Source organism: Nycticebus coucang, chromosome 11, assembly GCF_027406575.1.
Source record: "Nycticebus coucang isolate mNycCou1 chromosome 11, mNycCou1.pri, whole genome shotgun sequence".
NCBI classification, from domain to species: Eukaryota; Metazoa; Chordata; class Mammalia; order Primates; family Lorisidae; genus Nycticebus; species Nycticebus coucang.
This window is the reverse complement of record NC_069790.1, coordinates 103,956,197-103,969,548: the sequence shown is the minus strand read 5'-3', so window position 1 is coordinate 103,969,548 and position 13,352 is coordinate 103,956,197. Positions and strand designations below refer to the sequence as shown.

The 13,352-nt window shown below is 44.7% G+C and overlaps 1 protein-coding gene across 1 annotated transcript in view; it reads left to right on the top strand.

Moving 5' to 3' along the window:
• Positions 1–12,839, top strand: part of CHCHD3 (coiled-coil-helix-coiled-coil-helix domain containing 3) — a 332,903-nt gene extending 320,064 nt beyond the window's left edge. The window contains exons 7-8 of the mRNA XM_053609566.1: positions 413–548; positions 12,102–12,839. Of these exons, the coding sequence (XP_053465541.1) occupies positions 413–548; positions 12,102–12,125 (160 nt within the window). The 3' untranslated portion in view covers positions 12,126–12,839. The remainder of the gene's footprint in view (positions 1–412; positions 549–12,101) is intronic.
• Positions 12,840–13,352: the final 513 nt, after the last annotated feature.

Sequence of the window (13,352 nt, the reverse complement as noted above, 5' to 3'; positions counted from 1 at the left end):
GCGCCTGTGGCTCAGTCGGTAAGGCACCGGCCCCATATACCGAGGGTGGCGGGTTCAAACCCGGCCCTGGCTGAACTGCAACCAAAAAATAGCCGTGCGTTGTGGCGGGCGCCTGTAGTCCCAGCTACTCGGGAGGCTGAGGCAAGAGAATCGCTTAAGGAGCTGGAGGTTGCTGTGAGCTGTGTGAGGCCACGGCACTCTACCGAGGGCCATAAAGTGAGACTCTGTCTCTACAAAAAAAAAAAAAAATTAAAAAAATTAAAAAATTAAAGTTTAAGGAAAATTATTTCTCATAAACTTTTTTCTAATTTCGCAACATATGTATCTTACTTTACATTTCGTATATTCTTTAACCTTGAGTATTATTCCGAAAGAAGACCATTCATCTTAGTGGGCCTATGTTTGTTTTCAGGCGGTATGAGACTCACCCAATCTGTGCCGATCTGCAGACCAAAATTCTTCAGTGTTACCGGCAGAACACCCACCAGACCCTCAAGTGCTCCGCTCTGGCCAGCCAGTACATGCACTGTGTCAATCGTGCCAAAGAGGTGGGTGTGCCAGCCCTCCAGTGAGCCTGATGTCACGGGGCAATGGTGAGGATATCATGGACCGATGTATGTGACAAAGCTTTATACTCAACTAGTCATCATCAAGAACTACTGTAATGGGTTGGTTAGGTCATAACTTCTGTCCAGGTCGTAGTCCGAGGAACCCATATCCTCCTTGTTGTCAACTCATTTACTTGCAGAGAAAAAGCTTCTACTAAAATTATACCTTTTCCTACTTACCCTGAACTTTAGTCCTCTAGTGATTGTGTCCTCAAGGTCATTGCCTCACCCTTCTAGACCAAAATTCAGAGCCACAAGAGGAAGCTTATAAATTTAGAAGTTAACAATTTGGGGCCATAAGTAGTCATATAGAGAATCTGGCTTAAAAAAAACAAAGCTGGGGATGTTGCCTCACACCTGTAATCCTAGCATTGTGGGAGGGCAAGGCAGGTGGATTACTTGAGTTTAGGAGTTCATGACCAGCCTCAGGAAGAGTGAGACCCCATCTCTACTAATAAAAAAAATAGCCAGGCACTAGGGTGGGCACCTGTAGTCCCAGCTACTTGGGAGACTATAGCAGGGGGATGACATGAGTTCAAGAGTTTGAGGTTGCTGTGAGCTAGGCTGACGCCACAGCACTCTACCCAGGGCAAGACTGTGTCCCCCGAAAAATGAAAAAAAAAAAAAAAGTAAATAAAAAAAAATAAAACCCCAGTATTTAATCACTGGTGAATCCTTCTACTAGTACATAAAATGCCCTAAATTGGGCAGGGAAAGGGGAGACCAGAGATAGCATTTAGGAAGGAATTTCTGCTGCCTTTTATATACTACAGCCATATTTGTCTCTTGACCCCTCATATCCGAATAATATGATATTCATAGGATGTGTATTTTCTCTAATTTACATACTTGAAAAAGCTAATGATCAACCCTGAAGCAAATTGTTAATTCTGACAGGTCACATAATTACCTACCATTTAACCAATTTAACAGCTGGTTGTAGGTTGTTCTGAGAGGCAGAAATTTTTGGAAACCTGGATTCCTTCTGCTGACAAACTCCATAGAGTTGACCTTCTAACCCAACTAAATCTAGTGTTTGAGTTACACAGCATGCCTTTGTACAGTCTAATTTGCTGTAGTTACAATAATATCACTTAGCATAAATTTCTGATACTCTAAATATCGGATGGGAGGGTTGCTGTTGTCTAGGTAGCTAGGAAATAACAGTAACATTAGTGGAAAAATATAGTCAGGATTTATTAAAAGCCTATGCTTTCTTTAAAAGCCTCCTGGCTTGTGGCTTTGTCCTGCTCCTTGCCTGCAACAGCACTTGCATCACTCTTAGTAGTGTGCAGGGAATTCTTTTCTTTAAGGTCTTTGGTAGAGGTAAAACAGCTTCCAATATGCTCTTACCAACTCCAGCCTTCAATATTAATCCTAGCTGAAGCACTGGGGACTTGGAGGTTGACTTGTGGATTTTTCTAACTTGACAATAGTGCCTTACTGGGGTGGCGGGGCTTGGGTGGTCAGTGACAGGGAACCGCAGTGACAAAGCCTATGCTGATACCTAACATATGCGCCTATTTCTGTAGTGTGATCTGTAGCATTACTAAAGTGGCAGCTGCAGGGGCGTTTGGAGTGTTGACTTCATCCTGCCTGTCTAGGTGGTGTTGAATCATCTACACAGAGTCCCATGAGATCAATAGCATGTATTTATAGGATAAAACAAAGTTAACTTGAGGCAACGTCAGATTGCCACATGGCGCAACAGAATTACCATCTGGCTGGTTTGAGTTAGTTAGTATCCAAGCTCCATCTTTTAGTCTGTGACCTTGGGCCTTGCCTTTTCTCATCTGTGAATTGGGGTAATGTGAGGATTACGTCTGTATACAGTGTTCAGTAATCTTATTTTTTTCTTCTTCCCTCAGTTATTATTTCATACTGAAAGTAACTGAACAGATCAGCCAAAAGCCATTATTAGATTATTACTAGTGATTTCAAAAGAGACTCTCCTTTCTCCTCCTCCTTCCCCAACCTGAAATGTAATTTAAATTATTTACAGCTAGTGTGTGTGGGTTTTTTTGGGTTTTTTTTGTTTGTTTGTTTGTTTTTGAGACAGAGTCTCAAGCTGTCACCCTGGGTAGAGTGCTGTGATGTCACAGCTCACAGCAACCTCAGACTCTTGGGCTTAAATGATTCTCTTGCCTCAGCCTCCTAAGTATGTGGGACTACAGGCGCCCACCATAATGCTTTTTAGTTGTTGTTGTGGTTGTTATTGTTGTTTTTTCACTGGCCCGGGCTGGTTTCAGACCCACCAGCCTTGGTGTATGTGGCCAATGCCCTACCCACTGAGCTATGGGCGCTGCCCCAGCTAGTGTGTTTAGAGTGCCTGCTGTTTTCACAATTCTTATATCCAATTAATGGGGTGGGGGGGGTTTGCATAATACAAGGCAATGTTAAAAAGTTAAATCCTCAAACCTTTTTACCCTGAAATGGGTACCATTGAAATAGACAAGAGCCAAGAAACAATACCACCTTATGTTTCTGCAGTGCTTAGGATTTCAAGAGTATTTTACATCCAGTATCTTGCGTGTTTTTTTATGACAACCTGAGATATATAAATAGAGATGGTTTTATTGTCACCATTTTTACAGTTGAGAACACTGAAACCCAGGCAAATCGTGATGGTAAAGCAACTAGACCAAGATGTACCTCACCATAAAAACAAGAAAATTCAAAATAAATTAAAAGGTTTTAGTTTTCAAGTGGTTGAGTATGTAAAGGGGCACCCATCCTCGACTATGGAAATAAGGCAATGAGGGAAAGTGAGAGTGGAAACAGTAAAGGGAGGGCAAAGAGAGTTGATGAACAAATTACATCTGTATACAGTGTTCAGTATACAACTCTGGTCACAGAGCGTGAAGGTCACAGAGAGGGGGGCTGATAGAACCTGTGACGAAAGGGGCAGCTCAGCACTGTGGCACTTGGAGCTCATGCCAGACGGTCATGCCCCAGGGATTGTACATCAGTATTTCATGAGTAGGTACTTTTCTCTGATACCAGGGTGTCCTTTGCTCCTTGGGAATTCTCTGATGACCTTGTGACCACAACTCTACCCCCGTTGTTAGAGATGACTTTGGCAAGATACGTGTCCTACTCCCTGTAGCAGTTCCTGATGGGCCAGCGCCCCTGCTTGTTTCGTGTTAAATCCAGAGGACAAGCTGGACATGCTAGACCAGGAAAATGCTAACCAGGCAGCAGCCCATTAGGTCACACTGGCCATTTCCCATGCAGAGCCAGGGCTTCCCCGTGGAATAATTCCAATAGCCAAGTCCACTCCACTTGTGAATGACTCATAAGATTGGGCTCTCACTGGCTCCTTGGGGCATCGTTCTAGAGACTAATAGATTTTACCGATAGGAAAATTTGCGGATATGTCTTAGCCCTCCTCTCCTTCCTCCTCCTTTATCCATTTATTCTCATCAGTCTTTCTTCAGCTATTCTTAAACAATTCCTCATGGCTGGACATGAGACAGGGAGACTGTTATTTCTGGTATATTAAATTATGTGTTCTTCATGAAGGGAAAGAGATATTAAATTGCTAGAATTATTATTTCTAGGACATAAAAGCTGCTGACTGGCTGTCTGAGATACAGCATTTAGAAGTGCCGGAAAGCACTGATGGATACTTCTTTGTTATTTCTCATATCTGCTCAGCCTCATAACTTTCTTCAGCTCCCTGGGATTGGATTACCTCTTCTTGCCACTAAAACCTGGTTCCCATTCTATCTTGCTGTTGGCTTCAGGAGACCATAGAAGCCAAAAGTATTTGCCCACCTAAACTAAAACATGCCCAAATTCTCTATCTTACAAGGTGTAGAAAGGGGGTGCTACTCTGCATTGTCTTTGGGATAATGCCCTGGGGAGTGCTGCTTCCCATTATTTGGAGAACTGAGTGGCTTTGGAGCATTTTAGCATTTTTCCAGCCCCACTGCATTTGACTAAAAGGGTAAAAATCTTACTGGATTCCTATGGAACATTCTATTTCACTGGAGGTTCAGGCGTGTGGGAAATACTGTTGCTACCATCCTAATCTAGTCATGATAAGTTAAGCTTCAGTTTCTTCTTTGATAAATTGAGGATTTGAACTAGGAGATCCCTGAGGACCTCCCAGCTCTGTCATTCCAGGACTGATGCTACTTTCATGTGTGAGAGCAAGAGGTGATATGCATGAACGCATGTGTTCATGGGCACACTCAAGAGACGTGGCCTATTTGGTATAAGCTACACCCCTGCTTTGGAGGCCTCCAGTATTTGTGCTTTTGCCTCTTAGATTTTGCCGTCTGCCTTAAATGTCCACTCAGGAGAACACCTGCGTTTCTGATCGGCCTGCCTGGCCTCCCATGACTATATACCCCTGCCTTGAAGTTCATACTCCTGACAGCCCTGGGAAAGCCGAGGTAGCAGAATGAACCAGGAGGGAATAGAAACAGTTTCACAGTTTCTCTAAAGTCAGTGAAGTGAAAAACAGCTATCTCAGTGCTGCTGGCTGAGTGTAGCCTGCTGGCTGATGAAGTCTATTAGAAAACGCAGGCTTCCAGGCAGTGCCTGTGGCTCAAAGGAGTAGGGCACCTGCCCCATATGCCGGAGGTGGCGGGTTCAAACCCAGCCCCGGCCAAAAACTGCAAAAAAAAAAAAAATATATGCAGGCTTCTGTGGGGATGCCTTTCACCCCGAGAAGTGTGGGCCTGGGTGGTGAGGGATTCTGGAGATGGAATGGGAAGCCAGGATCTGGTGGTGGCCAGTGACAGGTCAGTGTGGGGCCTGAAGTCAGATGGTGGGGCAGTCAGGAGTCCATAAACCATAAGGAGGTTTCAGTCCGTAAACCAGTTAGTGGGTCAGTTAGCTCAGCTCAAGAAAGGACCAGAACAGGGATCTCTCTGAGTGAGGCAGCCCTACCTTAGACCTCCGTGTTCCTGCTGAGCTCTTTGTGGGGGATTAGACGGTGACCTGACTGCAGCGAGGAGCACAGGGTCAAGACCCTGGTATGTGAAGATAGAACTCAGTGCAGCCGCACTCCAGCCCAAGGCCAGAACACCCCATTCTCTCACCTCTGAACTATAAATGACATCTCCAATATGGAGTCAGCCTCCAGACCAAAGTGCCTAGGAGGAATTTGCCACAGCAGAATTTCTGTCCACCTTCTTAAGGACAATGTATTTCATCTCCCCTGTAAATTTCACTGGAGGAAATATTTGTGTTAGTTCAAATGTTTCCCTATTATTTGAGTATGAAGAGGTTCTAAAAATGTAGTAGCTATTGCTTAGAAATCAGGGTTCTTAAAAGGAAGACCTAGTGCTAGGGCAAGCTGTTTTTTGTCATTGTTTCAGATGAATTCTGCATTCAGTGTAGATGGTCTAATAGACTTGTGGCTGTTGGAGCTGGGAGAATCCTAGGGATCATGTAACCCCTCCTCATCTTCCCACTGCAAAAATTAGCACCCTGAGGGTTTAAGTGATCCCTACAAGGATCCAGACCAAATCGTCCACTCTTAATTCCAAACCCAGAGTGTTCTCCCAGTAATATCAGATGTCGGATGTGGGTGAATGTCATAGCCACCTCTGGAGCTTGTTTAAAATGCACACACTCAAGCCCCTTCCTCGGCAGTCTGATTCGGAAGGCCTGAGGTGGGACTGGGGCATCTGGATTCTGACCAAATACTCCAGCAGACTGGGCTCAGGAGTTTGAGGTTCTGGGGTCCATTGGCCTGAACAGCATTAAAGGTCTTCAACCTTTCAGATGTCCTGCCTTGTCTTTGTTTTTCCTTTTTCGGGAGACCAGGAGCTGTCACTACCTACAGGTCTCAGCCCTCTGGCAGAGGTCTCTTCACACCAAGCCCAGGAAAGAATCTTTACCCTCAGGAACAAATTGGAAAATGGTTTGGGAAGAGGGTGGGAGCCCCTGAGAAAAGGTCTCCTTCTCCCTTATCTTGCTGCCCTTAAAGTTGTAGGTGATCCCCCGTGAGGAGCCACACTTGCTTGTTGTGGATGGACGGGAGGGAGGAGGGGACACTGAGCCAAGGGGACAGGGACCCTGACTAGCTTGGTTGTGACCAGACCTTCCTTTGCTCAGCTGCTCCTCACCCCTGCCCCGCACTAGGGTCTGCTGTACACGGTGGCCACCTTCAGAGGGCGTGAAGGTGCGTCAGGTGAGGCTGACTCCCCGGAAGACCCACAGGAGCGTGTTGTTATTGTGTAGAAAGGCTTCTTTGTCATCACCTAATGACAGCTGGGCTGCTGGTACGCCGGATGACACGTGGGGATTTCATAATAGATTTCCAATCCTTTGGTAGGGCAGCCCTTCGAATTTGGAGTCATGTCAAAGCAAACTAAATTCCAAACTTTAAATCTGTTACCCCAGCCTCTTCCATCATAGGAATCCTTTTCTAAACCATTTATAGAGAGTAATAGTTGCTTTATGATGTTTTCTCTCTCTTTTTTTTAAATCTGAGTTTAATAGAAGAAATATTACCATGGTAATAGATTTTCATTTTTCTTAATAGGTATTTCTTTTCTAATGCTTGTCCTTCAAGAACTGCAGTGTTAGTGTTGTGTCTGTTATTACAGCAAGTTGTAAAAACAGTTAATTACTTATAACTTAATTTGAATATTACACAGAACATTTGTCATAGAAGATTAAAATAAGATCCAGGCAGAAAAAAAGTTAACTTGTGTTTCTTCTAAAGCAGGAAGAACAAAGAACAGCACTTGCTGGGGGGAACGGACAGATAGTGAAAACAAAATAAGTCGGCTAATCAGATTTGTAGGCGGTAGGGACCAGTGCTTGATGTATGGCAAAGCTCTCTCTGTGCTCCTTGTAAATTCAATTTGTAGATTATTTCCCTTCCTCTCTGGCTTACAATCTTCTTGTTCTGTCTTTTTCCTCAATGCAGCTTCTCTGTCTTCCCCTCCCCACCTTTCCTCTCCCTCCTTAGTAGAAACTCCAGTACCAATGCTGGGTCTGACCCAGGACTTGTCTCCATTGATTGCCCGTGGTTGTGCAAACCTTCCCTTCTGTACCTAGCTTTATGGGACTGCTGTCTTGGTGAGGTGCTGAGGGAGCTCATCCAGAGACCAGCCTTCTAAGAGGGTATCTTTAAAAAAAGAAAAAATTAAGTCCAGGTTCAGTGACTCACACCTGTAATCCTAGCACTCTGGGAGGCCAAGGCCAGTGGATCCCTTGAGCTCAGGAGTTCAAGACCAGCCTGAGCAAGAGCAAGACCCCATGTCTACTAAAAATAGAAAAATTAACTGGGTGTTGTGGCAGGTGCCTGTACTCCAGCTACTCCGGAGATGGAGGCAAAAGGATCTCTTGAGCCCAGGAGTTTGAGAAAAATTATATTTTCTTCATGATGATTGGTTAGCAATGCAGGATTGCCATTGCCATAATATATCTTAAATTACTGAGGCAGCCAGTGGTTGATAGTCAACCCCTCCTAAAAGCTATAATTCTAAGATCAGCTGAGGTGATTACTGTGTAGCAAAAATATTTGAGGGGACACCGGGCGCAGTGGCTCACGCCTGTAATCCCAGCACTGGGAGGCTGAGGAGGGAGAATTGCTTTAGCTCAGGAGTTCAAGACTTGCCTGAGCAAGAGTGAGACCCCAACTCCGAAAAAAATGAAAAACCCAGCCAGGCTTCGCAGCAAGCGCCTATAATCCCAGAGGTTGAGGCAGCAGGACACCCACAGCCCTAGTCTGAGGTTGCAGTGAACTACCATGCCATTGCACTCTGCTCAGGGCATAGGGTGGGACTCTGTCTCAACAACAACAAAAGCAAAAGAAAAATATTTGAGGTGAGCGGTTAGGGTGGTTTCAGTTAAGCAAAGGTGCCCCATGACCTCAGGTCCCCAGGGACACTGTTGTTGTTTGAAAGTGTGAGCCGCCAGGGATTCCTGTGTGGCTGGAATAGGAGGGAGAGCCGGGAAAAGAGCAGCACCCGTGCTTGAACCTCTCTCCCTTTCGGGGGGTTTACCAAGCTGTTTCTAAAAGGAGTTTCTGCAGGCCCCAGTGTCTGAGTGATGAGCAAAAGCAAGGAATTTCTCCCTCCACATTAAGTGTTAGCTGTTCCTTAAATGAAAGAAGCAATTTTTTATGACTTGCAAAGCTTCTCCCTCATTCTTTTGGGAATTTCCTATGTTAATTTATGCAGTGTTAAATTTATGCAGTGTTGAAATTCAGCCCAACAGCAACTACTTGCAGAACCAATACAGAGACTGTAGGAGAACCTTCAAGGTGGGAGCCAAGCACCCCAACAGGCCGAAGGACCCCGCCAGCCAACAGCCCCAGGTCTGGGATTGAGCGGGTTTTGTTGCATAGCTGTGAGACAGTAGTAAGACAGAATGTTTTACAAATGTACTCAGCCTTTTAAAAATTCAACTTGAGGTTGTATTTGTTAATGTAACACTCTGATTACAAGTGTTAGGCGGTTTTGTCCCACTCAGCTACCCTTTCTTGATGGCTGAGTGGAGTTTGACAGGGTGTTCGTAGGTCAGCCCTGGAGCTCTCCTGTGGGCCCCCCACCCCATGTCTGCAAAGAATCTCCGCAGATCACTGGAGGAGTAGGGTTTTAATATACGCACCGCACCTAACACAGGGTATTTTGTGCATCGATTGGTTAGTGGTTGTTACATTAGACTGCCATGCAGATCCTCAAAGCAGCCAAGCCCCTCCTGTCTCTCTCCAACAGAATTTCACATTCTTAGCATCATATGATTTGGCTGACAAATTGCCCATCTATATTCAGTTGAGGTTGCAGGGAGAAGAATAGTAAAAAAAAAAATCTGTAGACCCTTGAAAAGATATTTTAACTGTTGCTTTAATTATGTTGTGGTAGCTCAGAGTGCTTTGCAATATTTGAAAAAAAGGAGATTGTCATGTGTCTTTTTAACCATAAACCCTAAATTGCAGAGACAGGGACAGCCATGTTCTCTTGACCAGTCAGGTAACACCTTAAAGTTCCCACCAGTGTGTTAAGAATGTGCTGAACCTGTAACCTCCAAAATGCAAAGTGGCACCATTTACAAAGGGGAAGTTTTCCTCAGTAACTAAATGCCCTTAGTTGGGCTAGATCTGCTTTATACTGGTTTCCATTTTGTATTGGGGAAAGAACATTGGAGGAGGTTGCCTGTATACTTGGCATTTACAGAGCTTCCCATCCATAAATTGGAGACACTTTCCCATGGCCAAAGTTACAAGGGGGTGAGGATGGCTGAGACACTGTGGCACTAGGACTCTTACATGGTGCCCTTAGATGCTCGGATTTGATTTTTCCCAGCAAATACAGAGCTCATGTGAATCACAGGTGTGTACAATGTCTCACCTGCCTCTGTGAGTTCTCTAGGACACTGTCTCTTGAGCAGCCCTCCACTTCACCTCTTTTGTCTCTGTTTCTCTAGATAATCCAGCTTTTCTAATTCACTTCCTATTCGAATCATCGTTTTGTGACCACTCTATGTGTTATGTCTAAGCTAGTTCTCCTGCCTTTATGTCTAGTCTTCTGTGCCCTGCAGACAGGGTCTTCTTAGAAACCTGTGGGTGCAGTTGTTGTAGGGTAACTGTTCACCCTTGGCTCCCGTGACTCAACACCCTCTCCTGTTTGTCCTTCCACTCTTTCTGCTCTGCCCCCTTTCTTTCAGTCTCTTTTTTTTTTTTTTTTTAAATCATTGACTGGTAAGGCGCCGGCCCCATATACCGAGGGTGGCGGGTTCAAACCCGGCCCCGGCCAAACTGCAACCAAAAAATAGCCAGGCGTTGTGGCAGGCGCCTGTAGTCCGAGCTACTCGGGAGGCTGAGGCAAGAGAATCGCTTAAGCCCAGGAGTTGGAGGTTGCTGTGAGCTGTGTGAGGCCATGGCACTCTACTGAGGGCCATAAAGTGAGACTCTGTCTCTACAAAAAAAAAAAAATCATTGACCTTAAATCTTTGTATCTAGAGACCTTTCAAGGCCTGCAACTTCCTTCTAGATATTTCTGTCTGGGGGTGTCATCCAGAACTGTCTCTCTCATAAGCTCAGAACTAAATCACTCTCCTGACTCTCAAGCTGGCCCCTCCTGCCTTCCCAGTTCCTCCCTGTCACTGGACTTGTATGCTCAGGACTCGCCCTTGCTCTTTTCTTCCCATGTCTTTTTGTTTCTTCTTCCTGCCCTGCTGGTTTCTAGTGGCCTCCTCCCCATTCTTTCTGCCTCCAAGTTGCCCTCTGTTGACTCCATCATGCCAAGAATGTTAGCTCAACCTTCCTGTCTTCCTCCTATTTAAAAGCATGTGTTGGGGTCCTATACTTTTTACAGTCAGGACCATCTTCACACTCTTTCTCTCCGTTAATCCTGGGCACGCGCCCTTTCTCCCAGCAAGCCCTCTGCCCAGTGTTCCATCTGTATCAGGCTTGCTCCTGCCTCTTACTCTTTGCCACTGGTTTCCCTCACTGCACCCTGCCCCGCGGTCCCACTCCTGGTCAGCTGTGTTCTCTCCGCAGTGAGAGAGCAGCCGAGAAGCCTCACTCTCTTTGTGAGGAAGAACCGCCCCTCTTTCCAACAATTACACTCTCTGGAGGGAGACCCAAGAAACGGAAGGAAGAAGAGTCATGCTTATTATCAGATACTCTTCTGTTCCTTTTGAGTTTTATACTATGTTTATTCAGTAAAATAAGTTTTGGCATTTATTTAGCAAATATTATCCTGTGTTATTCCTTAATTTTCTGTGGCTGTCCATGTTAGTTGCCCCATAGCACTTAGCTGAGTGCAGCAAGTACCCAGCAGGGTCTGGGTCAGGGGCTGGGAGCGTGGAGGGTTGGAAGGTGACAGTCAGTGGAGGCAGGCATGAGCCGGTGAACAGAAGCAACCTCCCATCTCACCCAAGCTCTTCCGAGCAACTTCCAAACCAAAGGGGAAAGATCTTAAAGATCTCTCGCAATGGAGGCAGTATTCTCCCTGCTCTGGCCAGTCATAGAGTTTTTTAATCCAGTAGTTAAGAATTCTGCCACCCCCCAAAATAAACAACTAAAGAGGCTGTGGAGATCATTTGTGTAGTTTGGAACTAGGTACTTGTCTGTGTCACTCTGCCCTGCTTTGTAAGCACATGAACACTGCCTTCTGCCCAGTCCTCAGGTCCCCTGGGAGAGGATCTTGAGTGCTCGTGGCACCTGGGGTTGGGAGTTGTGCCCCAGTGCACATACACACGTGCACACACACACTGGGCAGTAGCTTTTGCCCAGCCCCTGTGGCCACCAGCAATGCTCCCAACATTCCCATGCTCCCACCCCCAGCCTTCCCCACTCACCGGGGTTCATCCTTAGGGTCTCAGTCCATGTGCTGGTGACTAAAGAAAGTCATATTTTGAGACTAGGACGCATATGCTTTGCTTTACATGTTTTTAAAGTAGATATTTGAAAGGCAGACAAATTGTACTAAACAGTTAACTGCATTGGTTTTTTGTTTATTTGTTTGTTTTGCCTTCTCCTTCCAGTGGTATAACTTATACTTTCTGTTTCTCTTACAGAGCATGGTTGAGAAGGGAGGATAAAAACTCTGAGAACACAGAAAACAACATTAATTCCAGAGGTGGAACATTTTTTTTGCCTAGTAAGATAAAAACCCATTTAAAGAGAAGACCACTAAGGAGAAGACCACAAATGAGACACACAAGAACAGATTGGACAGAATCATGTCATATTTTGATCAGCAACAGTTTGAGAAGCTGCAGCCCAGGTCAGGGATCAGCCATGAAAGGACACTCTTTAGCCTTAATGAACCCCTTTTATGGTGATTAAAAGAGGAAAGCAGCCCTCTCCATCTCTTTTATATTCTATTCAACTTCTCCTGACCATGAAGTGTTCCTCCTCTAAGCCAGCCCCATTGTTTGGTGACCCTCTACCCCAACAGAGCAGGGTAGGCTGCTGAATGAATTGGAGTGGAGAGAAGACAGCCCCAAACACAGATCTCGGGTGGTAAGGCTGCCAGGTAGCATTGTCTAGGCTGTGGCATATTGGTTTTCTTTTTCTTTTCTCCTTTGATTATATAAGAGCTATTTCATTTTAACTTATTATGGTGATCATGCAAGTAAGAAGACAAAAGGAGAGAAAATGTACCTCTGTTACTGGAATAATGTTTATGATTACAAGTGAAATAAGGTATTTTTATCAATGGAAAGGCAACCTTGGCTTATACAACCTCTATCATGAATGCTGACATCTTTACTTCCCTCACTATCAATAATAAATATATTTTCAGACAAAGACTTGCATTGTACCTCAGAGCCTCACACATTCCTTTGGCTGGGTTAGGCGGTTATGCTTATGGGACTTGAGTTGATTTATATTGTTAATAATTTGCATTTGTGCTGTACCTTTCCTCTAAAAAGCTGCAGAGCACTTCACAGAGCCTCAGACAGGCGAGTGATGGTTGTAACTTGCCTCTCAGGTAGAAGGAATTCAGGAAGATCTTCACAGATTGTGTAAACCTTCCTTTCTTTGGGCTGACTTAAGTCATCCTTCCTGGGGTGAGAACTAGATTAGATAACCTCTGTTAGGCCCTTCTGACCCTACAATAGTATGAAAATGTTAAAAAAAAAAAAAAAAAAAAGCCTTTAGAGTTGTTCCTCTTTCCAGTTTTGTCAAAATTTCTTTATTTATTTTTATTTTTTTTAATTAAATCATAGTTGTGTACATTAATGCAATCATGGGGTACAGTGTGCTGGTTTTTTATACAATTTGAAATATTTTCATCAAACTTATGTCAAAAGTTCTTGATT